The sequence below is a fragment of the Salminus brasiliensis genome, chromosome 1, assembly GCF_030463535.1.
Source record: "Salminus brasiliensis chromosome 1, fSalBra1.hap2, whole genome shotgun sequence".
Lineage (NCBI taxonomy): Eukaryota > Metazoa > Chordata > Actinopteri > Characiformes > Bryconidae > Salminus > Salminus brasiliensis.
The window spans coordinates 75,190,938-75,218,135 of NC_132878.1; the positions used below are offsets into that span (position 1 = coordinate 75,190,938).

The 27,198-nt window shown below is 39.4% G+C and overlaps 2 protein-coding genes across 4 annotated transcripts in view; both read right to left on the minus strand.

The window, feature by feature from the left end:
- zbtb47b (zinc finger and BTB domain containing 47b) overlaps window positions 1-4,568 on the minus strand; it is a 46,617-nt gene extending 42,049 nt beyond the window's left edge. For both annotated transcript variants that reach the window (XM_072688874.1, XM_072688875.1), the window contains exon 1: window positions 4,340-4,568. In XM_072688874.1, the coding sequence (XP_072544975.1) occupies window positions 4,340-4,342 (3 nt within the window). In that variant the 5' untranslated portion in view covers window positions 4,343-4,568. The remainder of the gene's footprint in view (window positions 1-4,339) is intronic.
- A 2,595-nt stretch (window positions 4,569-7,163) lies between these two features.
- On the minus strand, window positions 7,164-27,117 carry nktr (natural killer cell triggering receptor). Of its 2 annotated transcripts, XM_072688877.1 has the most exons (17): window positions 27,028-27,117; window positions 23,759-23,844; window positions 20,813-20,887; window positions 18,428-18,535; window positions 18,273-18,317; window positions 16,338-16,425; window positions 14,961-14,990; window positions 14,686-14,831; window positions 13,967-14,180; window positions 13,710-13,868; window positions 13,471-13,558; window positions 12,983-13,128; window positions 10,055-12,871; window positions 9,833-9,907; window positions 8,966-9,022; window positions 8,774-8,866; window positions 7,164-8,651 (listed from the first exon to the last, which is right to left on the minus strand). In XM_072688877.1, exons 2-17 carry the CDS (start codon window positions 23,814-23,816, stop codon window positions 8,588-8,590), a joined length of 4,263 nt encoding a protein of 1,420 aa, XP_072544978.1. In that variant the 5' UTR covers window positions 23,817-23,844; window positions 27,028-27,117; the 3' UTR covers window positions 7,164-8,587. The 2 variants fall into 2 exon arrangements, with proteins under 2 accessions (XP_072544978.1, XP_072544979.1); XM_072688878.1 differs by lacking the exons at window positions 20,813-20,887; window positions 23,759-23,844; window positions 27,028-27,117 and adding an exon at window positions 17,950-17,977 and having other exon boundaries at window positions 18,428-18,517.
- Between the last annotated feature and the right edge of the window lie 81 nt (window positions 27,118-27,198).

Here is a 27,198-nt window from a genome sequence, read left to right on the forward strand (position 1 = left end):
ATCTGAAACTGTAAATTATACATGCACATGTGCCTGCGGTCAGGCTGGGTCTGCACAGTGTTGATAAAATATCATTAGACTACTATACCAATAACATGACCAGGATGTTGTTTGCAATGTACAAAAGCAACATTTAATGTCATACGGGTAAGGACTGTTTTCAGTTTTCACCCAGAAATGCTTCATGCTTGCTGGGTTTTACGCACACAAGGGTACTTATAGCAAGGAACAAACGTAAGTCACAGGCCACATTACACATAGCATCAGGTGTCAAGGGAGGCACACCGGTTTGTACTAGAAAGCCCTACTCTGAGTACACTTGCATGAACTAATCTTGTCGGTCTCTTGTCTGTAACTAATCTGTAGCGGTCACGAAAAGTCAAGATCAGTGAATTATTTTTGTTTAGTACAGTTTTAGAGTGAAAATAGAAAGGGGCACCACAAGGCTTGGGCTCCCCAAGAGATTTAACTTTCACATAAATTTGTCTCAGACCTTATTTAACTTGTTAGGATTATTATTATGATGGATTGTCAACAGTCATTGTTAGGAAAGGTGATGCAAATTTCAAAACTTTATGAATACTGTGACCATGTCCCAATAATCAGCAGCCACAAGCTCCTTTAAGACCACATACACACAGCTTTCTGGCTGCGTTTTGGTACTAGATCGCTGTTTTTTGGTCACCAAAATTAGAGTTTTTCGAAAACGCTCTCCAGGGTGGAGTTTTTAATGAAAATGTCGGCATTACAACGCATGCATGTTTTTGGATAAATCTCAAAAACCTCCTTACTCCATATATAGTGACCTACGTAAGTCGCAAATCTACACACAGATAGCACCTGATTTCAAATTTCTATATAAATAAATGTAAATACTGTTCTACAAATCTATAAAGCTCAGATTCAGAATCCGTAATTTTGCAGCTTCTTTTCTTCATGGTGTTTTGATGCCTTATCTCAGAAACCGAGGGAGAGAAATCTCTGTTTTCCTGTGAACAGGAATGGTGGAGGTCAGGTTGAGACCTGAATGACAAAGAAAACTTTCTGAAAAGAGAACTGCTCATAGGATTGCTAGAGAGGCAAAGTAAAATCCTCATCAGGAAGATTTAGCAGATTAACACCTGCACATATATGACTTTCCTGGGTCTGCTGAGCTCAAAGCCTTGTCTGGTTGTGCATGGATTTCCTGTTGTGACCCTGCTGTGCTTTGTATTCTTGGTTTTTAATTATTATTATTATTATTTTTGGATCTTATAGTGCTACGCCTGCCTGTTTTATTGAACCTGAGTATTGCATGAACCCTAAAAAAACGCCCCTCTGCCTCACTCCACTTTGTATTGCAATAACACAACAGCTCTGTGGGTTGATTTTTTTTTTTACCTCTCAGAAAGACTGCCTCCCAGCGTGCATAACGTAGGGGAGCAAAACTGTGATAAACTGTGCACCTCTTGCACTGAAACCGAATCGTAAAAGATTTCTGCTGGTCAGATACCACTGAGTAACAGATCCTAACCATAATCTTTCTTCTCTTTTGTTTCCATCCTGCTGCCTGTCGGCTGCTTCTCACTTTTTTTTTTTATAGTTTTTTTTACTTCTTTCATGGTCATTTTCGCATCTGTCTTTCTCCACCCTCGTTTTGAAGGTCACATTCGCTTTGGTCACCAAAGTTTGGAGCTGAAGTTATGGCCAAACTCAAAAGAAAGAGGGAGTGAGTAAAACTAAAGTGGAGTGAAAGTGAATTCTCTTGTTGTTGTTGTTTTTTTTCTCTTCAGTGCTGATGTGTTTACTTGTGTTAGAATCATGTGTTCTTTACTGGATGGTAGACATCCAGTGGAGGTCAGAGATTTTGATTTTGATTTTGAGACGTTCAACACAAGCTAAAGGAAATATATTTTCTATATCCAGAATATATGTGAAAATATGTGGATACACCGATTTTTCCATATGTTTTCAATGAGTGCTGACCGGCAGGTGAGAGAATATGCCAGCAAATACAGTATTATGACACCTTAAGACTTCTTAAGTTTCATACTCTCTCAATATTAATGCACCTGAAATGACATATTTACTTCTACTGTAATGGCATACTGCGATGCCATTTATTACGATAAAAATTATATGTCCCCTGTGACTGAAAACGTATCTAATAGCATGTAAGCTCGTCCATTGGCACGTATAACAGCTGTGATTCCATCTGGCATGGACTGGACAAATTTCTGGATGTAGGCAACATCAAAATACAGCCACTCTTGCATCAAAGAAATGCACAGTGTGGCCAGATTTCCTTCCCTGGTGCTTTGTCCTATGTAGCAGAGCTGCACAATATTGGAAAATAAAATATGATATATTGCAGAAAAAATATTGCAATGTCATATTATATATATATATATATATATATATACAAAAATTTAGTTTTAATAATTTTTAACAAATTTCACCAGAAGTCAGTGATCCAACATGTCATAATAATAATAATAATAATAATAATAATGAACTCCATGTATCTGAGATTGGAGTAAAATAAGCAATACTGGGCAGATACGGAATGGAAAATGAAAACGATGCAAATTTTCTTAAGTATCAAGCAGCATGTAAACAAGTTGTAGCATGACATGCTTGATAGAATTTTACATCGCACCTGACATTGCTCGCCTGGGGTGTAACTATTGTGCATATGCACATTGCAATGGCGATGCTGAAATAATATATTTTGCAGCTTTACAAGGCAGTCCGAAAGATTTATAAGATGATTCAAATCTGGGAATCTTGCAATTACTCCCTTTTTGCTAATCATTAACATCTGATTTATGACCCATTTTCCACACATCAGACAAGACATTCACTGCACCGTACCACTAGATCCCGTCACACACCCCACAAGTATTTATAGCCCGATCATCCATCTGCAGGTGTCTGAAGTTACTACCACCTTAAACACACAAGGTGACTAGTGTTTTTGTTCAGGGAGATCCAATTTCTCTTGGGCATTATGCAAGAACTGGGTTTTGTTTCTACTCTATTTTTTTCTTTTTTTACTTTTACTCCAAAGCTGTAAATACAAACCACACTCTGCACTCCCACTTATGGGCATCTCTGCACTTGCATTTGTTCTTCAACCATGTAAAAGTACCATGTTGACTGATAAGGCACTGCAATAAACTTTTTTTTAATTTTTTATTTTTTAAACTTGGGTAATGCAGCATTACGCAGTTCTCGGGAGGCCGTGCAGCTCCACCAAAGTTACCTAGTGCAGTAGCAGCGCTCCGGCCCACAGTTAGAATGACCCAGATGGCGTCCTCCCTATTGCGAGCCAGTGTGCCGTTATTTCATGGCATAATTGCTACGTTGCTAAAGCTGAAGAAGGAATTTCAGATCAGTATTGGCCGCCCTGACTCAAGATTTCTATAGTGGAATGAGAAAAGTAATAGTGGTATCCTGCCATCCCTAGAACAAGCATAATTCATATAGGCTTACTACTCAAGTGCAGCAGACCCAAAGCCCCACATATTAAACTTAATCCCCTCCTCAGCCTCCTAAACTTCTTCCTCTCACAGTTAAGATGCCAATGGAAGCGAGCAAAGCAAGGGGCATGCAGCTCACTTTAAGGTCATCAAGCCAAACCCTCCACCCTCACCCCCCCACCCCCCCTGATGTGGTCTACACTTGTTCAGCACTTGTTCAGCCCAGCTGCGCGTGCATTTCTGCTCTAACATTCAGCCTGATGTTAGCTACATCTGAAAAACTTCTGTTCTGCTCCTAAACGTCCACACACACACATAAAAAAAGCACCAGTCACGACCTGATCCTTGCTGAAGCTCCCTGTTAGGACAGAATTTAACTCTTCATGTGCAACAATGCAGCTATTGTAGCCATTGCATTCTTGTAAGCCGTCCAATTTCAGAGGGGGGGGGGGGGGAGGAGGTGGACTCCTGAGCTCCGTGCAAGTTGCAAAAAAACTTGCTTTTTCGGAGCTATTTTGCACGTCTGCTCGAACACAACTAGTCTGGCTGCAAATGCAAGAGCCTGTGACGAAAGTACAGCAAGTTTAGGGGGCTGGATAAGTCGAGGAAATTGGGAAAAGATCAAGAAATCGAGGCTGAAGTTGGTTTATTAGTCGACTTTGCCGTTCCACCTTAAGACGCCACCGTATAACTGCTGCACGATTTAAGGTGGAACGGAAAGACTGGGATAATGAAGTCAAGGAGCCAACTTCAGCTTCACGGAGAGAAAGGGAAGCTAAAATAAACACACAGAGAGAGATAGAGAGAGAGAGAGAGAGAGAGAGAGAGAGAGGGAGAGGGAGAGAAAATAGAGAGCGCTGCTCTCATCCTTACTGTACCATTTTGATCCGGGCTGTGCTGCTGTTAAGGAGTCCCTAAATAACTCCTCCAGCTCTGGACCTCCGCTCGCCATGAACCCGTCCTCCAGATTTTCACATTTCCTCAGCGCGTTTTCCCCCTTCTCTCCTCTTCTTCCCCTCAGCCCTCTTTCTTTTTTCGCCGTGCTAGCATTCAGACGGGCAGAAAAATGCAGAGGCTGCTTTTGCAGAAGGAATTGGTGATTGGAGCTCGGGGATCATATGGGCTTTTTTTGTCAGAGGTTTTAAAGGGACATCGCACTGGATTACGGTCTGCTCTTCAGTAGTTCGTTTTCAGGAAAATACTAAAGGTAGTTAACGCTGATGTTCTGAGTAAAGTGTATTTGGTGTATTTTGGGCTCATATTTGACCGTGACGCACCTTAAGGGTACATGCCCAGCTTGTATTTGCTCTGGGTCAAGTCATGGGGTCAGAGTGTAGTTGTCACTATGACCATATAAGGAACTCCAGGGCTAAGCTGTTTATCTCTATGTGAAACAAAAGTCAGTCAGGTTTATGAAAACTGCCAAGGTTTTATCCTGTAACAAACTAAAATGTCTTGCACGCATTTCCTGCGATTTTTTAGTAAGTCCTATGAAGGACGTTACCAAGTCAAATTGTGAATATTGCTGAACCTTCATACCAATGACTGTAGAAAACAACAAGGCCAAAACTGTCCAACATGTCAAATTTGCAACCAGAGTCTGTGTAGTAGAGACCAGAGGCGGAGCCAGACTCGCCTACTTATTTGGTAGACCCGCCTCCTTCTGCCAGACTGAGTAACTGTGTACCAAATCCTAGGTAGGCCGGGTCCTCAGTATGACTGTCCTATGAAAACCCCTTCTTAGTATCCTACTGGTCACACAAACAGAACGGTCCAACCAGGCTGTGTGGTGATGTCATTGGATAGGCGTGAAAACACTTGTGTACTTGTTAAATTTCTTCACGAAGATTAGTTATAATTATAAAAACGAACATTTCTAAACAAACTCTGCTCTTAAAGATTCAGTTTCCACCATTTTCGGTATGCTGTTTTTATCCCCCCCCCCCCCTCATTGTATATGCGCAAAGAACTGTGGGTTACCGAGGGTCGGGGCGGATAGATCAGTTGCATCCTCCAAATCGTTCGGAACGTAGACTGCCTTTCTGAGCTGTGTACGAAGTATCCTTTAATTTGGAATGGCCTTTTATGACATAGTAGCCAATAACAAAAAATACCTCGCCTGCAAGCACAGTCACAGTGTCTTAGACCACCTTCACTGAGTTTACAGCACAGTTTGTCTCAACAGTACAGGTGCAGGTCATTCGCATGATGCATGATCTGCAGACTTTCTCTCTTTCAGCCAAGGCTGTCAGTCACTTAATTGCGAAGCGTAACCCCGCCCTCTAACGATATAGCAGAATAAGGTTTAAAAACTGATTTCTGGTAAAAAAAAAAATCAAAATGGGCCAATCTTAGCACAATAAAAAAAGATCCGTTGGAATGAGTCACTTGGATGAAAAGAGTTTAGAGAAGAAAAAATATGGGGTGTATTATCACTGAAGCGGATGGGATGGGTGGAGCTACACATCATACAGCCACGCAGCAGCCAGCAGGGGCGCTAGACCTGTGGTTGCTTCACTTTTGAGAGACGTTGCGCTGTCCTTGTTTTCTACAGTCATTAATTCATATATATTAAACTGACATCACAACACTGGCAACCTCACCAAATGTCCTTCTGCTGTCTTATTAAGATAGGATTATGTTTTTCAGTTTTAAGCAAAGTGTACAATATGTGCAGAACCCAGTCAGTATTGTAACAGGTTTACGGAGGCAGAGGTTGTGTATAACACAGAAAGTTGTAGTTAGTCAGTGGTCAATAATATGAGTCTGATACCTTTGGCAGTGTGGGGTCACCAATGTAGACCATGATGGCTAACATCTTTACACAGTGTTATCATCAGCTACACTCATCAGTGGCACAGCAGTTAGAGTTACTGCTTGGAGAATAAAAAGGCACATTTTCATTTTCAGTTGGACTGATGGTGAGGTCAGTATTTGATTTAATTAAATATTTTATATATTTAAAAGTCTTTATTCTATGGCACTCACATAGCAACGCTCTCAGAAAGAGCCATTTCTGCCCTTCTGCCCTCTAATAACAAACACCAGTAATCAAAGCTCTGAGAATGGATCAAATCTATCATTTCCATACTATTTAATACTTGAGGAAAAAGACATTTGAGCATGAGTGTGTATTTTGAGCCACTCTACTTTCTACCCACTTTACATCTGGGAGAGGATTCACCCAGATGCTTAGATTTGGTCACTGACTGTTTCCGCTATGAGAAACTCCCATAAGTTTGCTCTGAAAAAGCATATAGAAATGATGACACGAACGAAGACATATATTAACTCCTTCTCCACTATTCTTTAGTTATTCAATACTGTTTATTCCAGCAGTTTTACATTTACATTTGTATGTGTAATTAGGCCACTATGCTTTTCTGAGAATGTCATGGATATTGAACTTCTAGAATGCTTGACGGCATGTTTCATTACAAAGTAGTATAATTAGTCCCATATCATTTGATGCAAAATGGTTCCTTATTCTTTTACGTGGAACCATTTGTGCATACAAACATTTTATTTTCCAGCATTATTATTTTTTTTTATATCACTTTGGATTATTTCAGCAGGCCAGATATAGATGGCATATTGAATGCATAAAAATAAATTAATAAATAAATAAATTTGTGTTGGTTTCAACACAAAGCACGCAACCAATAAGGGTGGTTTGGACAATGAATACTTTCCTAAACAAAGTGATTTTGGATTTTTTTTATTTAGCTTTGTCATTTCTGTATCAATAAGAACTACAAGAACCATTTATATTAGGGAGAACAGGAGAAGTTGTAACTGTTTATTTTTGTTTATCATGCCAAAAGTCAGTAGATGTATATAAAAAGAAATTACAGATTTGAGAATATCACAAAAAATATGAATTAACATAGCTGTCAAGCTTTAAAGGTGAATTAAAAAAAATATTTACACTTAACAATAAACAACTGTGACTTATTTTGCTTGACGGAAGCCAACCTGTTCTCCCTTACAAGATGGAGACATGACAATCTTCACAACCATGAAAATAGAAAATGGCCAATGGACTCAAAAGATTTTAAACATATCCCATCCTCTAAAACAAAACTCCCTTTCACATGTACAATTTCAGTGGTTTCCTTTTTATAGAATGTTTAGTGTAACAGTTAGATTTGATATTCAGCATATAATGCAGTATATAATACAGTATATAATACATTTCACAACAGTGTGAAATCACAACAGTAGAGTTGCATAAAATATTTGTATACATTTAGGTCATATGTTGTTTAAAAAATAAAACAATTCTGGTAAAAACATAACAGTATATAATGGTATTTTCTTATAGCCAAATATTTACAGGTCAGATGGATTACAGTTGTAGTTGAAAGTTTACATACACTCATACTTATACATATACTCAAACATTTGAATTGTTTCTTTTTTTCCCCCTATTGGTGGGTGGGTCCTGAAATCAACACAGCACACACAATATTTTATTAAATGCCTCTTAATAAGTTGACCAGACCAGAACACCTTGACCTGAGCTTCTGGTAGAATTCTAGATAGATATTAGAGCACTTTTCCTGGAAGAATTGGAGTTAATTAAATAAGTTGATTTTCTGGCACAGATTCAACATTTTGGCACAGTCCTCATGTTTTTTTAGGGTGTGTAAGTTTCAGCTGATGGCTTACGTTTAAAATTTGAGGTTGTCCTCCTTTATAATTTCATCCACAGCAAAAACAGTCCCAAAGCATTATTCTGCCACCACCATGCTCAACAGTTCTTGGCAGTTCTCCTCACCTTTACATCTCTATAGCTCTGGAAATTGTGACCAAGCAACTCAATCTTTGTGTCATCAGACCATGAAACTCTTTTCCACAAGATTTTTTTTCTTCGTCCAACATGCTATGGGACATTTAACCAAACATTAGGAGTGCTGGATGTATAGTTTGACCCTGGATGAGTTATTTTTATTCATTCATTCAGTTCAAAGAAATCACTGAAAGCACAACACTGCCATGGCATTGATGTCCATTATGAGTGCATGTACAGTTCCAACACAACTGTACCTGGTTTCTGAGAAAACAACCTAAAGTTCATCAGAAGAGAAACAAGATTTACAGTAGGCTCTCTTTCAAAACGCATCTCAGCTGTATCGACTGCTTCGACTTCCGTGCCTTGATGAACTGCGACTGTAGGAGCGATATGATCTGCATGGCAAATATACAGAGATGTTTTTATTATACATTAAAAAGAAAAAGTGAATATATGATATAGGGGGAAAAAACAAAAATCAGTAAAATCCTGCAATAATCATTTAAAGCCAAATCACCTGGACCTGCGGGTTGAACTTTCACTTCGTCTATGACGCCGCCTTCTGCTACCACTGCGGCTACGGCTGGAGTAGCTGCCGTAGGTGTAGGATCTAAATTCCCGCAAAACAATTCAAGACATTACACCAATTAGCGTAAGGACAAACTGTCTTCATGGGACTGCCAGCACAAGAATGCACTGCTTTACTAACCTCGACTTTCGACGACCTCTGGACCAACTTCTGGAACGACTTCTACTGTATGTATGACTGGAGAATAAACAAATAAAAATGACCCGAAATAGATGTTGATATCCTATTAAGTACATGATCTATTCTTTTCACATCCATTCCCACAAAATATACTGCCTGTATTCATATGAGTGTATTGTGGAGCCATGCAGATTTTACAGTGTGGGTAAGTGAGTCAAGTGGGGTCATTTCGTAGCAAATGACAAAGATAACAGTTGGACTATTAAATAAAATAATCACGTCTAAGATCTTGTGGTTCAGTTTAAAAGTAATGGTTACTGTGACATCTTAGGATCAACTTCGTTTTACCCTGCTTTACATGTCGTTACAGATTAGTAATCCAAAGGGATTAAGGAAAGTAATGGAACAATGCAGCATATCTGAATTCATTTAAATGCTTAATATTGATAAGATTTGGATATTATTCTTCTCTAATAAAGTCAGTGCAATGACACAGGACTCCAACACTACATACAGCATCAGCAGCCTGAGAGCTTAATTTTGTCCAGTTGCTTAGACCCATTGACAGCCTTCTTCTGTTTTCTATGTGACAGTGCATGGTATTGCTGCCACCAACAGGTCTGGAGCACTATTTTGCCTATTAATAAAGATCCTGTAAACATCACATTACACTGCCCTAGGTAACTATTTAGATACTTATAAAACGCATGCATAAAAATGCATGTTCCATTTTGCTCACATTTAAATGGTTGCATTTGATGTTTACTCTTAGGCCACAACACCAATAAGTGCAATCATTAATTTTCTAAGAACTAAAAAAGCATAAAACCTGCTACAGCAGTCACTTGCAACACTGTTCACACTTACCTACGATAGCTACTACTTCGGGAACGAGAGCGCTCTCGACTGTATCTCCTTCGGCTTCTACTTCTACTGTAGCTTCTGTGGGTACAGTTATTTGAACAATCTCAGAAACAGTTTAGCATAAATGTCAAGAACAACTGATGGACCATTTGCCTCAACAGCTGATGTAATACAAAAAACAAACTAAAATGACTTAAATATACTGAATCTGGTATATATGCATACCTGGATGAATAGCTGAAGCTCCTGGACCTACTCCTGGAACAGGTGTACGAGTGGGACCTGCCTCTATGTCGGGACCTGGGACTGGTTGTAGAACGGGACTTACTCCGAGAGAGTTTCTGAGATCCAGCTTGCTCTCCTGTCGCAGAAGGGGAGTCCTCATCGCTGGAACTGTCTTGATTTCTAGGCCGCTGGTTCAACCGAGCTGTTTTCCGCACCTCGTCGAAGAGAGACCCTGGCCGGACCCTGCTTTTGCTCTTGATCTCAATCTTGAGACCTTGAGATTTTCCCTCAGCTTCCTGTGGCTTGTTAGGGACAACAACTAGAGGTGCTGTGCTGACTGCAGTGCTGATTACAGTGGCACCCTTTAGAGGTTTCCATTTGGTATCGACTGCTAGGCTAGTGTTTTCCGAAGGCATTTCTCCCGGTTGGTTGGAATGAGTTATTGATGATATTGTAACTGAGGATTTTTGATCGGTTTGAGGCGGCAGTAGTGGACTGCCATTCTTAGCAATATTCTTCAATGACTGCAATTCAACCACAGAAGGTCCTAAAGGTTCTGTGCTGGTCTCTGTGATGTGTTCTGGGGTACATATCTCCATATCATCTTGATCGTTTGGTTGGTCTTGAGAACATGCTGCATTAGCATTTGACTGCTTTGAACTGATCCGTGGATGGTCATTTTGTGCTGGTGTATTAAGCTTCACTTCTTGGCTTTTCGGCGTACTCCTAGAATAATGACCACCTGTAGACATTTCAACAGCTAGGCTCTTTCCTTTAGATGAAGCACGACTTACCTTCTCATTATTCTTGTTCAGCTGTGTGATCTTAACCAGTCTTGGTACATCCTTGACAGTACTTTCCTGTGGAAGGTCCACATTCTTCAACGGAGCAAGTGAATCGTCATCCTCCCCTTCCTCACCGAACTCTAGAGGTGGCTGCCAGTGGAACGTCTCTTTTGGCTTTTGGTGCTTCTTCTTGGACTTTTTTGTTTTGGCCTTCAATCGATGAGAGTCAGACCTATCAGAGTTTCTCCTCTTGTGCTTGTGCTTCCGCTTAGTCTTCTTGCTCTTGTGCTTCTCGGTCTTTGTTTTTTTATTAAATTGTTCCTCAGTACTTTTGAATCCTTCTGAAACCCTAGAGGCTTGGCTTGGTTTGTTGGACAACAAGGCGGGATCTTCACTTTCAGATTCTGAACTGGCTTCCCCTTCCTCCTTGTCTGACAAATGTTTAGTTTCACCAATCACTTTCTTTGATTCTGGTATTTCAGATTCACTTTCAGACTCCCAATAACAAGCTGAACTCTCCTTTTGGTTGTCAGAAAGTCGTCTTTCCTCTTTAAGAGGAATCTGAGTAGTACTTAGCTTCTCAGCAGAGATCCGTTTGCTCTGATGATCACTGTCACTTTCCCACCCAGATCCCGTTTTACAATTCACAACACCTACCAGCAATGCTTTGTTTTGATTGAGATTCTTTGCTTTTTCTGCCTTGTTGTCAAAATCTGACACAAGATCAAGTTTGTTTTCCTGCACCTCTAAACTATAGGGTCTGTGGCTGGGATTGTGTATGCTACCATCAGTTCCATCAGCTGAAGGAGAAGGAGATGCATTCTGTTTGGCATAGCTGTGTACTACTTTCTTTGCCCTCTTTCGGTTCCTTCTATGAGAACCGTGATGACGTTTCCCTCGCCTATCTGAAGGCCTTTTTCTATAAGAATCATAAGAGTCTGACCTGATGGAAGAGGAGGAAGAATTGGACGATCTGTTGTCCAGGCCAGGTGACACAGACCGGTCTCTTGAGTGACTTCTGCTTCTTGATTGGCTAGAAGACAGACTCCTGGATGATCCTCTTTGCAGGAGGCCATCATGTTCCTTGCTGTTAGCACTATACAGTCTAGCACTACTGGGGTCCCTTTGATTTGTGGGGGTCTCCAATTGACTCTGAAACGTGGGCTGTGCGTCCCTCTCTAACTCCAAGCCTGGTGTTCGACTGACAAGATCCTGGGAAGGAGAGTCTGCTTTTGCCTTGATCTCCTGGATACGGACATAAGAGGGTTTCCAAGGTTTTTGTCCTGGTTTCCATCGAGATGGTGGTGGGCTGTCGCTCAAAGGAAGCACTGAGACCCCCTCAGATGATGCTGGAGGTGTTTTGCCTTGAGTAGCGGCGGGTATAGGATTGTTAACTTTCTGTGTGCTGCCCTCATTCAGCTTTCTTCGTCTAGGGGATCGTGACCTTTTTCTGTAACGTGGGGAGAGTGACCTGTACTTGGACCTAGATCTACTCCTGGATCTTGTCCTGTATCTGGAGCTAGAGCGGGATCGTGACCGGGACCTGGTAACAGACCGTCCAGATCGACTTTGCGATCTAGACCTTGAGGAGGACCTAAACCTACTATCTGACCTTGAGCGACTTCTGGAATAGGATCTGCCCCTTGACCTGGAATAAGATCGTGAAGCTCTAGATGAGCGTGATGAGGAGCGTCTCCTGTTAGACCCCGATCCATTAGTTCTGCGCGAGTGACGTGAAGTGGAGGGAGAGCGTGAGCGAGAGTGTGAATGAGACCTCCTCCCAGGAAAGTTGGATGGTCTTGACCTTCTACCAGATGACACAGACCTCTCGTCCTCTGAAAGAGAGACGTCTTTGAATTTGTTCTTTTTATGTTTCTTTGAATGTTTCCGTTTCTTGGCCTTCTTCTTATGCTTAGCTTTTTTCTTTTCTTTCCTGTGTCGATGACGCTGGATAGAGTGGTCCGAGGACTGATCTGAAGAACGTTCTCTGGACCTCGACCGTGACCATGGGGTGTCACTTCTGTCGTTCCATCTGTTAAACAACAGTCATTTAATGCATTTTTATCATCCGTGCCTTTTGTTCAATCCAAGAAAAATAAATAAATAAACATCTCTTATACAGCTAGTTTAACTAATAACTTACTCTTCTTTGCTCCATTTCTCTACACTCGGAGGCTGGTAATTCTTTGTTCTCTGCATCTCCTCTTTCCAGTGTGGAGGAGTCTCGCTGCTCCCTCTCTCTTCCTCAGACTCAGACCGGGATTTGGGCCGAGGAGGGGTATGGTATCTCTGTAGTGAACAAGCAGACTCCCCTTACTGACTAAACCAGTGCCTGGTATAGAGACTGTGACTCCCCTAATTCTCACAGCGTCTCCACATAGCTAAAAGTGCTCCGATTCCCTTTATTCCAGGTAGTCAACATCATAGGTTTGCGTACATGAAATAAATCTAACTACTCGAGATCAGACTAAAGTAACAAATAGTAAGAAATAAAAGGCAAATATAGAAACTCAGAAAGAGGGGCTCAGAAAGTGCAGAGTAAGAGAAAGAACAATAGATTTTACAAAGGGTCTAGACTGCATATTGGGTGAAATTTCATAAAACAGTTGTAGTTCTTTTTTTGGTTCATACCATGGTTCCCCTGCCTTTGAGCTTCCGCCCAGATTTTGTGACAGCTGGCTTGGGGTCACTGGGGGCTGTAGCGGTCTCTTGTTCAGTCCTAAAACAAAGAATGGCGAAACAAGGACGAGAGTGAGGGAGCACAAGAAAGTGCAAGAGAGATTTCACACTTTTTTTTGTTTTACTTTAATTATTGCTTTTTTGTGACCCTGCTGAGAATTTAATACTCTAGCTAAACTAAAAAGACTCACGTATCAGCTATCCCTTCCTGAGCTGGCATGTCACGACGAAGCAGGAAGCGGTTCTCTGGCACAGGCGGGATCTCTTCTGGTCGAACCACAGGTTTCTCTCTCTTCACATTCTGCTCCTTCTCTCCATCCTCTTCCTCTGCCATCTCTTGCTCAGCAGGGCTGTGAAAGGGGCAGCATAGCATGTGAATTCAGTGTGATGCACTAAATTAGCTCCATCATTGACTACTGACAACGGAACACTGGAAATAAACACAAACCTTCCTTCAGCCTTCGTTTTTTCACACCGCCTCCCTTTCTTTCCGACTTCTATCCTTCGCCTCTTTGGGTGTTTGTTCTTGAAAGTACTCTTCTTCTTTTGACGAGTATACTTTTCATCAGATTCTTCTCCAGACTCGAATGAGGTCTGTGACTCTGAAGAACTCGCAGAGTCATCTTCAGAATAGAAAACTTTCCTCTTCTTGCCCTCGAGTACTTTATAAGAATATTCAGACAGCACCAAGGTTAATCAAACACCCAACACTAAGTCTAGCACATTTCAAATACAGATGAGTTTCAGGTGAGCACTGCACACAACGTAAATGCACATATCACAAAAGTCTGGGTCAACTATTTAACTACTGAGCCTTTGAGCAGTGGAGTTGTCACCACTTTCTTGTTAGCCTATGCCATAACTTTGAAATCCTTGCAGTGGAGTGCATTCAACACAAGTAGTCATCAGAAAATCAATAATTAGTAACCTGACTTCATAAAAGGCTAAACAGGTAAGTGAACATTAACAAACCGTGTCTTTCAAAGCCCTTGCAGTATTAGTATGCAAAAGTTAAATTGCTCCCGTTTAATCGCAACATTTCATTTAATAATTTATAGAAACTTTAATGAAAATCACAAAAGCTCAATGCTTCTCAAAAGCTTCTTACTACTTGCCTTCACACAATCGCTCTAATCTGTCTGAACAACATCAGAAGGACAAGCTTACCATCGTTAGCAGATTTTGTTATCAGCTGTCCACAGTCAATCACTCTGACGTCAGCGTAGGGTCTGCTGGCAGAGTCTGTCTTCAGGCCCTCGATTCTTTTAATCACTTCAAAACCGGAAATGACCAGCCCGAAGACCACATGAACTCTACGTTCAAACACAGGAGAGGAGCTTAACATAAAAACATCTGAAGACAACTGATAGAATTCTTAAACCACATGATTATATTAGAGTCATGTAAACAAGACAACTGTGCTTTCTGGAGGATTAACCTACCCATCAAGATGTGGGGCCGTCTTTGTAGTTCTGAATTTGGGACGACATTAAGAAGGCCACGTCAGAACAGCCGACGCACATGTAAAAAAGAGAGAGAAAGTGGAGAACAGTTTAAACCTGTGGAAAACACACAAGTCTCATGAGTCACGTGCAGTAAATCATCAAGTGGAAAACTGGCTCCACACACAACAGGTATCATCACATCTTTATTCAGAGAGTCAAACGTTCACAACCAGCACAGTTTACATAGTATAAAAATCCTTAAGCTTGAGAATTACTCCTAGTTAATGATGGGTGGTGTAACTAGATTGGAATGTACAGAGGTATCTTTGAACCAGTATGCAAACAAATCATATGCAAACCTCCTTGTAGGCACTATAGGGTACTGGAAAGTTTGTTCTATGATTTTTTACAACTGTAAAAAACAATGCCATTTAAAAGCAGAGGAAGTAATCCAGCAGTGATGTTAATCCTAAACATCACTGCTAACTGAACTACTTCAAGAGTCAAGATACCAACTCTTAATTTCTCAGTACTAAGTTAAATCCCTATATCATATCACACAGAATTAAGATGTTGCAAACACTAGCTAGAACAATCAGAAATACAGTCAGGAGAGAGAAGCACAGCCTTGGAGAGACACTTTACCTTGGTAGAGCAGGATGCTAGAGTTTCTGCAAATTTTACACAAAAACGGCAAGAGAAAAATTGTAATACATTTGTAGGTAAAAAAAGGAGACCAAGTAGTTTGTTTTGCAATAAATGTCTAAATACACTGAGAAGGGAAAGAGGAGATGAGCATGTTGAGGGCACCTGCATCACACATTAATATCGTATGCAGTGTCTCCAAAACAAATGAAGCAGGAGAGGGAGAAAAAGGAAAAAAAAAAAAAAAAAAGACAGTGGGATAGGATATTTGGCAATGTGACAGAGTGACAAACTTACAGTGATGCTTTTCTAATGGGATGCAAGATTAGGTAAGTAATTAGGCACCTTTAACATTCATATCTGAACAGGCTCTAAAGGCTGTCAGGTGATGCTGACTTGGGGGAAATGGGAAAGAAAACCTTGACCCTAGTTCAGGAGCCCAGATGTTATATACGCTGTGTGTAATATAATATAGTAAGAGCTAAAGAGCATATACACACACCAAAGCGCTCATTTCTATAAGTGGAAGTGGCATTTTCAATAGAGGGCATAATATCAGGGAGTAAGAAATAATTCAAGCATAGGAAATACACCATTTAATGCAGAGCAACCAGTCAAATTAAATGGTGGGCAGACAATCTGGTGATGCACATTCACATGAATGATGTTTCAGCCTCACATTTTCTCTCTTCCCCCCTCCCCCTCCAAACAAACTCAAGTTATACTCACATGAAAAACTGGGAACCGTTGGTGTCTTTGCCACGGTTGGCCATGGACAAGAGGAAGGCTCTGTCATGTTTAAGAATAAAGTTCTCGTCTGTGGGAGAGAGATACGGACAGAGAGAAGAGACTGAGTGCAGGCCAACTATTTTACAAGCCAGTGTTCTGTGGAAAGGGATTCAAACAAAGAGCAGTCTTCCCTCTGACATCAGTTTTACTGCAGTCTCCATGATGAAAGCTGGCTAAGGTATTTTGGAAAACGGGTGAGGCTGGAGTGCTACAGAAAAATCTCTGTCTACTTGAGAATGAGGGTCTCTAATAACGGATAACACATTCTGAAGTGCTGTCAAACACTTCACGTGGAAAACAAGGCGTACTTTAAAGGAATATTCCAGTAATTTACAACCTTGTCTCGAACTGCTGCATGTGCACCATACTGTTAATTACCGTGGTAAATTATTTCAACATGTTTCCCCATTTTGAAAAACCAGTCAAACCTTACAACAGAAGTCACTGGGCTTAACGCCTAAAATACATGAACATTATCTGCACTATTTATTTATTAACATTATTTGCGAACTATAACCGTCTCACTAACAGAACATGTTTATGATGAAGAGAGTCAGGAGACATTGATTGTTACATAACATTACATAGTACCGACTTGTTTTAAATATAATGTCTACTTTGGGAGAATATGGAAGAAGAAGAAGAAGGGCTAAAAACGCTAGCTAACCAAAAAACAAGGGCAGAAACACTGGAGGAAACACTGCTGCAAGTATCCACACGGTGAAGCCATGTGGGCCGACTGGAAGAAGTTAGAAGACTCACTAGACGGTGATGTTACCCAGCCAACAACACCATGGACCCAACATAAAAGAATAAAACTGCATGTTTCATTCTGAGGCAAACAGCATTGTAAATTGTTGCAGGAAACAGCATCTGGAATTTCTTTCAGCCCAACTGCTGTAAAGTCCCATACTTGCTATTTATAAATCAACTAAGAACTTAAATACTGTATAAATTTGTTCTGTGTTTAAGAAAGATAGGAGTTTGGTTACTTTTGCTTTCTGGTATCCATGTGCAATCAATCAGAGCCTGTGAAAACTGTGCCCACCCCAACACACTAATAACAAATTACTCAATACATACAATACTTTTATAAAGGTTTCAAATAAACATGCCCTTAATACAGTTCGAAATTAATTTCTTACAGCCATATGCTACAAATGCAGCAGAAAGAGATTTAATCAAACAAAAAAATGCCAGAGTATTCCTTTAAATTTCATGGTATAAGCAGAGGGGGAAAAAGAACAAACAAACAAAAGACTATATGAACTATTTGAAAGGCTTAGCAATTGGGATCCCATCGAGATTTATTTATATAGAACAGAATAGAATAGTGTACAACAAACTAGCCCAAACAAAAAAACAACAGCCACAGCTGACTAAGATAAAAGAGACAAAAGAGAAGGCAAGAAATGAACCAAAAAATCAAATCAAACTCAAGAGCCGGACATTCATTGGTGCACTGCGGACGTTTAAACCCTGGGTCATATTACGGTGGGAGGGAGGGGAGACAGTGTTTAGATTGTGTTACTGCACTGTGCACATCTCTTACCTTTCCATTTTGCAAAAGACCACACTCTCTATAAATAAAAGAATATGTTGAAAAATTTAGGCAGGAAGAGTCTAGATCTTTCATTAAAGAAATATCCCTAACCTTCATGCTGAGTCAGAGAGAAACCCATTGTAAAAATTACAGAAACAGAAAGTCAGTAAAAGGACAACAAAAACTACAGAAGTCGAAATAATGTCTACGTATTCATGCGTGAACCTGAACTGTTCATGCAACCTCTCAGTCATGCAGTAGTTAAAACAAGACAAAACACTCCTTATGAGAAGTAGAGGGGCGTGAGTTTATAAGGTTTTAAAGCTGTTTACCTTTAAAGTAGCCACCATATATGGACTCTCCTCCTCTTCCATTGCCTGAGTAAACCAAAACAACCGGCTTAACACACAAATATTTGTGCGTACGTGAATAAGAATTAAAGAATTAAAGAATTAAAAATGTTAAGGGTTCCAATGACTGAACATACCTTCAGTGAAATCTCCCCCTTGGATCATGAAGTTCTTAACTACTCGATGGAATGTAGAGCCTTTGAAGCACAGTTTTTTTCCTGTACTTTTTCCAGTGCCCTTTTCACCTGCAAACAAGTTCAAAAAAATTACACTGTAGCAGGATCTTTCAATCTTTTAGGATATGAAACTTGCCATGCCCATCCAAATCAGAGGCCCTGTTTTAAGAATGGTTAATAAGGATAAAGCACACAACAAACAATCACAACATTTAACAATATATTTTTATATAGTTTGTATAGTACAGCTACAGTCAACATTCTTTAAGCCCTGATCCAGTTATTTTGGCCATCAACAGAATCAACAGAGTCTCTTAATGCGGAGCATCAACCGATACAGAGCCGATCTGTGGGTCTGTGTGTGTGCATGTGTGCGCACAGTTTAGATAAGATGAGTTGCTAATTAATACGTTCAGTAAAAATATATTATTTTTCATAGCAGTTTCTATAATGAGACATTCTGGACTGACTGATTTAGTTTAGTTTAAGACTTTTCTTTACATGACTGCTTTATAGTGTGTTCAATATCTTACAATTCAGTCAACTGACAATTGACTCTCCTCCCTGAACAATCAGCTCCCAGCTCCTTTAAAACACTGCAGTCAAGTCACTTTGTGTAAGTGTGTGTGTCTTGTTACACACTTTGGATTGATATCTGTCTATATTGTTCGTGTACTGGTGTGAAATAACTGGTTTATAGTGGGTGAATGTGCTATGATTTTGGGTTTGTGTGTATTAGCATTAGCTCTGGTAAAACAGGTCGTTTCAGTGATAGTTTTATAAAGTTTCGGATAATATGTTTTCATGTTCCACTGTAAAATACCTCCACACTGCAACTGCACTCTCAACTCTTTTATTTACCTTCTGAGAATGTCCTCACTCCTGCCGTCTAGGCAGTAATTTCCGTTAGTGGCGCCTTGAGGACACCAGGTGGTTAAAACTAAGAATCAGAACTGGATCGGGATTAAAACTGCCAATACTAGACCATTAAATATGTCTGGATCAGTCTAAATAATAATCTACACAGAACCTTTAAAATGTGCAGATATTTCCAAATGTTTAACTGGAAACCAGTCATTTAAAGAGAGTCATTTAAAGTAGGATCATTTAAAATACCAGTATCGGCATTCAGAACAAGAGAATTGTTGACAAAAATGCAACATTATGTTAAAATAATAATTTAAGCATTTACAATAATTCAAGACACTTTGTTTCCTCTTTTGATTTGAGGTTATTAATTATGGCAATTAAACTGACAGTTATATAAATGGACAGTAACAGACTGTTCAACTAAAACTTTTAGGGTACAGAACTCAAATATAAACAATCAAAATTATATAGGCCAAACGTATTTCTCTAAAATCATAATATTTTTATGTAGTTAGTAGTTAGGCTAGGACCTACAATTTATCCGCAAAACCTAGTGAATTTCAACCTCTGAATTTATCTCATTTATCTCAATTTAACATCCAGGATGAAAAAAACAGGACATCTAAGCACAGTCCTGAAGACACTGGTCTGAAACCAGAAGTCAGAAAAAAAATCTACTAACTAAAGCCACATTCCCTTCCTTCCGTTGGAAAATGATCCACGTATTGATCCATCCTGGAACAACATTTGGATGTTCAGAACACACCACCAGTGCTTCTCACCCTAAATTCCAGCTTCTCTCTCTCAGCACTGTCTACGATGCAACACATATAGTGTTACTTCATTCAGGAGGAGGAGATCTTTTAGAGTGAACATTTCAGAGTCTGCTTGTGCCAGTCTAGATATTATATTTCACAGAAATGCATTTAATGTTAAAGGAGAGGACTATTATAGAGACTTCATTATAAATTTAAAGCTAGAAGCATTTCATGTTTGCCAGCCTATCTATTTTCATTTAAAGGGCCCATGTCCTCCATTTGTTTTTGGTATTTTTTTGTTGCCCCTCAGGGTACACTTGGCTCTAGTGTGGTTTAATTTTCTAAAAATAACCATACCTCCTTTTACATGGCCACCTTAGAGTTAACCAGGGTGCTATAGTTATTGTGCCTATATAACTCAAGCTTTGTTTGGCTGCCTTTTATTGTGCCTTATTCAAACAGCAATTTGGGCTGAAACAAAACATGGCTAAGCTGACATTGGCTAAATGCACAGATTCAAGTGTGTTCATTTTTACATCTCATCTCATTAAAACAGACGTTTGCAGCTTATTGTCCATTTATGGATGGAAACGGTTGAAGATATGGGCCTTTTTTAATGTAAATAACCTCAGATGTAGTCACCCATGCTTACTTATTTCAATATAAACTAAAGAATGCTTCTAATTGGCTTGTCTACTTACAGTATATGGATACTTACCTGTACATAAGCAGAGGAAATTTTTGCTCGTCTTTGGACAAATGTCTGAGAACAGCTGAAAGACAATACGTCCAACTAGAACAAAATAGGAGAAACAAAAAGAGATTCAACTACATCTTAGTGGGCAATGTGTACTTCTCTTCATAGTCTACACATGTTCAGTGATGGTACAGATTAAAAAAAGCTTTTATTATGGTGTGTGGAGCCATATGTCCCTTCAGGTTACAGCTGTTAAGTCTGTTTCAGTATGGCAACAGGCAACACCCACTATTGCCACTTTGGAAGGTGGGTATTCAAATTACAAAGGTCATTCCATGTTAAATCACAGGGGCTCAACACCACCCATCAGAGGCCTTTAGGCCAAACATATCCAGTCACGTTAAAGGCAACCTTTACTTATTGGTGAGCTGATTTATACATTAAAACCACCACACATTTTGTGTTTTGCCTAACACTCAATAAAAAAGAATCCCTGGAGTGAACATCAGTATTAATTTCATTACTATAATTAATTCATTAATCCAATAACATCATTGCTTAAAATGTGCTTTGGGAAACTGAATGCAAATCAAGATTATCCTGGGGAAACAAAACCCCATAAAAACCACTAGCACAGTATGTACTTCTTTTGAGATTTTAACACCAGTATAACTAATCTGGCCTTAAAGAAATCTACACTTATGAGGTTGCTGACAACACAATTGCTTCATATTGGCAATTATATTTATATATTATATTTTTCCCTGTGTGATCTGACATGGAATAGTTTTCCTACACAAACACAGAACTGCAATCCTTTATACATACACTTATATACTCTATCAATTCAAAAGCCACAATTTCTACAGTGCAATGAATGCATTTCGATTATTTGTCTACCAGCTGCTATACTGTTGGACTGTCTTTTATAAATATTTACATTGCTAAACAAATGAGGCTACACATAGGATTTGGGTTAGAATTACAGTGAAGGTCAGGGTCAAGGTGAGCTAAAGTTTGATACACAATGACAGACAATGAAGTTTAACAAGTGAATCAGTTGATAGTTAAATATTTTGAGATTTTTTTGATTAAACAAAATCAATATGGTTTTGACATATTGAGGAACGTACAAATGAAAACTATAGCAAATTAGAGGTGTATTATTGTAGAATCAAATCGGTACGGACAGATGAAATATGACTGAATAGATATCTAAATGTTTCAGATATTTAAACCAGATTTTTTTATGTATTCACTGAACTCTAGAAGAGAAGAATGTTTAGGACTACTTAATTTTACTGCAACCTTAAAGATATACAGTCTTACATTTCTCTGCAATGCTGGTCCTAGTATAATTGCATGTGTGCGTGTATTTTCAATGATATAAAATCAGTATGGGGAAATTATTTTAAAATGATTATAATAAGTCGTTCACATGTTTATACAATCACAAATAAAAAAAGTCAGTAAGTAGGTAGCTAGGCAAATTAAAAATGAATAGATGTATCTTGAATGATCAAACTGTAGATTGTTTTGTAGATGTTTTAAATCAAATTAGCAATCATAATAACTAATGCATAACTAGTGCATTAATAACTTGACATAAGTGTCCTTTGAATAGATACACTGAATAACTTCAGTGCAAAAACAGTTTAAATATTGATTAAAACATCTTGTACATTTATTGTATTTAAATTTACACTGTACAAATAGTTACTGCCTATAAAACACCAAACCTATAAAAAATTATATACAATTTTTTTGGAACAACAGCACATGTACATGAAAAGGTTATCAGCATTGACCCAAAATTCCCATATTGGTGCATTCCTAACAGCAGTCTGAGGGAAACTAAAAATACTAAAATCAACTCTACTTATTCATGAAAACACTAAAACTGTGACACACTCAACGTATCAGACTAAAGCACTTTGAGCACGAGAACAATATGATGTTGTCTAGACTTTAAAACAGTGGCAGAGCTGAACGAGGCACATAATTAGCAGCGCTCTGTGGGGAAGCCTAGACGTTAATTTAGCGCCACTGTGGATGAACAGTATTCAGCACACAGTGCGGATCCTGAATTTCAGCACACGCCTGATCAAAGCCATATTAAAAACTTCAGACCTCAATGTGATGCACATGCAACATCATCTGTTCATTGCTTGAGTACGTCAGTCCAGTCAGGAGGGAACTGGTCAGAAGAAGCTAATCTCTGGACAAGCAGCCAGGCCTAAGAGCTTGGCATTTTGGGTAAGTGTATCAGCTAACACCAAATCCCTTTTCCCACCGAATATCTGCAGCATTTGAACATGAATACAACTGCCCTGAGGTAAAGAGGATACTCTGGTGAACACTAGGTTTTCACAAACACTGCAGAGTTACAGACAAAGTGGTACTGGCACAATAACAGAAGTGATTGATGAAACCCAAGGTCTTCATTCGAGCACACTGCCAACAAAATTAGGACAAATCTGCAAAATGGTAAAACAATTCATTTTGAGATCATATATATTATGGATAATATTGGTCCATTCATCGTGAGGTTCTTTCACAAAAGGAACCACTTAAAATTATGTCAAAAACTGAAAACGAAAAATAAATGGAGATACAGGATGTCTGCATGACAGTGATAATATCTATTGGTAATTAAAGTCATGTTAAATCTAGTCACTGCAGCAAATATTTCTTATGATGGGTTGTAAGATTAACCCAAGATTATTGTACATTAGCTACATATATCTCACAAATTCCTCAGTTTGAAGAGAACTTTGCACGTTTCAAGAACAGAATGTCTAGAAATAGTCTAAATTACCTTAAAACATTTATACAACATTATGATATTATACGATATTAGAAACGCTAACAAGATTTATGATCATTTTATAAAATACTTGATATAGCCTTGTCCTTTAGCCTACACGTATAAACAATATCAATATCCACAACGTATTAACAGCTTACCTGGCTCTCTGTTGATTTCCACATCAAAGTAGCACTGAGGGCGATCTTTCACCCCCATTCTGAGTGGTGGGGCTGCCTATAAACTACTGTAAAAATAGAACAGAAAAATAAATGTTAAAGTATGCTCTCCAGCTGGAGTGTGAAGCTTCAAGTCTTCCAGTAAAAACAGTATGCTTTCGGCTCAGGAGCGCGCCAGAGGGAATGGCTGAAGCGATGCAAAGAGAGCAGATTGAGATCAGGGAAGTGTCTCCATCCACCAATGAAATGCAAATCCACATGCACAGAGCTGTGAACATGGCACCCACCCCCTTCACTGAATATCGCCCTCTCAGACAGCCCCCTGCTGCCTCTTATGATGGGCTGAGGTACAGAGCGTAGAGATGAATGTTGCTGTGCTGCCAAACACTGTGTCTGTTTTGAACTAAAAACCTATTTAAAAATTGGTTTTATTAAAAAGAAAAACACCATATTTACAGGCAGAGTTGGCACATATGTGAGCCTGCAAACACAAATCAGCAACAGACTAAACACAGAAGGGTCCCCAAAGGGTGCTTCAAACTAAAACTTTAATATGATCTCTTAGCTTTACTTTTGCACTGGTGCAATGAGGCTAATGCAGCTAATGAGCAATAGAAACCTATAGCTCAAGAAAGCCCCAAACGCACTGTGTGTAGACCTGTCATGAACATGAAATCTTAAGAGGCCAATGATGTTCCATAGAAATATTAGCAACTAATGATTTATTGACCTTTTTTGGAACATTTTATGCAACTACTAAAGTGCAAGCCTAAGACATCAAAATTAGCTGATACCGCTTTCTAATACTAATTAGAATAAGACAGCAAAATGAGCTAATACTTATACTTAGCAGCTATGTTGTTTACTTGCACATGTGTTTACATGATTCTTTGTAACTGAAGAATCAAGCAAAGCTTACATTTTTAATACACGGTGTCTCAAATATGCATTTTCCACCTTCTTATATTTACTTATATGCACCTCAACTAGGACTGGGCGATATGGTAAAACAATGTCCCCAATATGCTCAGAAAAGCAACATTTATCACAACACAATAAAATATCATCATATTGCCCAGCTCTAACCTCAGCCCATTACAGTTCATTTCAGTCACTTTCTACTCGTTGCAGAATTACAGGATTGTGAAATCATGAAGACTGTTGAAAATGACTGCTTAAACAATTGCAAGCAGTTTGAGCGACTGTTTATACAATTATCTAATAATTGTGCAAACTGTATGAAAAAAAAGAAATCACACATTCGCTTCACACTGTAGTGAATTCTCAAAACGTATGACCAAATACCACTATTTATACACTATCGTTATGCACCATACTTTTTCATCTAGAGTTATAGTGTCATACAGTGTCAGAAATCACTTAAGAAAGTCTATTTGAGAGAAACTAAAGAAACAAACTTCACACACTCAGTCTTTGATGATAATTGTCCCCTACTATTATTAACTATTACTTTAAGGCACAGCAGCAAACTCAGGAATTAGCAGCAAAAGTGGCTGTGAGCTGGAGTAGGAGATCAACTGCGCAAGCAAGCCACATCGCAGGGCATAGTACAGTCTAAAGTTGCCATCAAAGATAACATGACAGGTGCTTCCCTGATATTGTTGCATCTGATTCTCACACTGGCTTTCAAGCCCCTACTGGATACACTTGGAGAGGAATGTGCGCCAGCTGGTTCAGCGAGTGAGAACAGGACAGGCGGTCCGTCTGAGCAAATGCCAAATGTCAGGAGGAAGCGTCATGGAAAAGGAGGATGTAAGAGACTAGGCCTGTTTCTGCACTTCATGACAGATATGATCATCATGCTGGATGTGCTATTTACAAAATTAAGACATCCGTACGGCTCCCTTACTTGAAATAGATCACTGATCTAGACGTAACAGGTATGTATAGATTCGGAGTGATCGTACTTACTGTAGAGCATGACAGTCATCAACCAAAGCAAATATACCGTATAACTACAAGCGCCTTAAGTAACCTGTCCTAAACGTAGGGGGTTCAGAGCCACGTATCTGCTAAGATCTTCTCTGCAAATCAACTTTTTATTTTCTCCCTTTAAAAAAAAAAAAAAAGAAAACAGAAAGACAAAACCAGCTACTGCAGTATTTGGATAGTGTGAAAACCAGTAAAGTCTTACTAGATATGAGCTATTTGATTGGTAAGCCAAGCATAAATCACCCATTAGTATTTAAGGAGTATGAAAATACACATTTCTAAAACTAATATATTTGTATTGCATTATTAACCATAATTTATAAGCATGTTATGCATAACAGGTGAGTGCGTCCCCTTGCAGTTGAAAGGGTCCTTTGCATTAGCTGATTGCACATTATGCAATCCCCCCCCCCCACCCCCCCACCCACACACACACACACCCACACCCACACACACACACAGTTCCTAGAAACCCTTTGCGATCTCACGATCCACTGGATCCCTATTGAAATGACTGCTAGTCTGTATCAGTGAAAGCAGACGATTCTTATCCACCAGTCTCGACTAATCTGGTGTGTCCAAAGAGTCCTCTGGACAGTAGTGGCACTGATCACCGCACAAATCACAGCAGCCGCAATACGAAGCCTTCTCCTCATCCAGTGCAGATGACTGGGTGTCTTTTTTTCTAGGACAAGGCGAATGTTATCCACACAATAACAAAACCGTATCAGGAACCGGAACAGCTCACTGATGGGACTGTGGTTAATAGGACAGGAGCTTATTTATATGGGCAGCCAGAACTGAAAGTTGTTCATAGCATTTAGCTAGCCAGTTACTTTAATAATATAATATAAATATAATATAAATATAATCAACTTTATAAAGAAGGCGTTGCACTGCTTGTAACCTGCAGGAAGTCGAGAGCTAGCGAGCTAATAACGACAACGAAGCTATCTAGCTAACGTTACTGGTTCAGCTAGCTAGCTAAATAATCAACATTTCCAACAGTCCTCTTATAACGCATCTAAACACCTTCGTCTGTCCACAATTCTTCTGGACGCGTAGATTAAACATACAGAACTAGTTAACCAGCAGTAAACCAGTTCCCATTAGCTTATGCTAGCTAGCTAGCTATCAGTTAGCCAGCCTCTGCAGCCAGCCCGCTTGTGTCTTGTATGTCTTTGCTAATGGCACTTTGTCTCTGACCAGGTTGACAACATGTTGCTGACCACAGGTACATCACAGTCAAGCAATTACTCACAACATTCATATTAGCTACCAAAATATCAGTTAATTACCTGGCTAGCTGACCACGGTACGACCAGCAGGACTTAGTAGCTGTTGCTGAACGAATGAAAGGCACCACAGCAGCAAGGGACTGCTTCCTCCTTCCATCCAGTTTTAGATAACCAGCTAAATAATTAGCAGACGAACATATGCCAAAAATGATAAATAACATGAAATAAAAA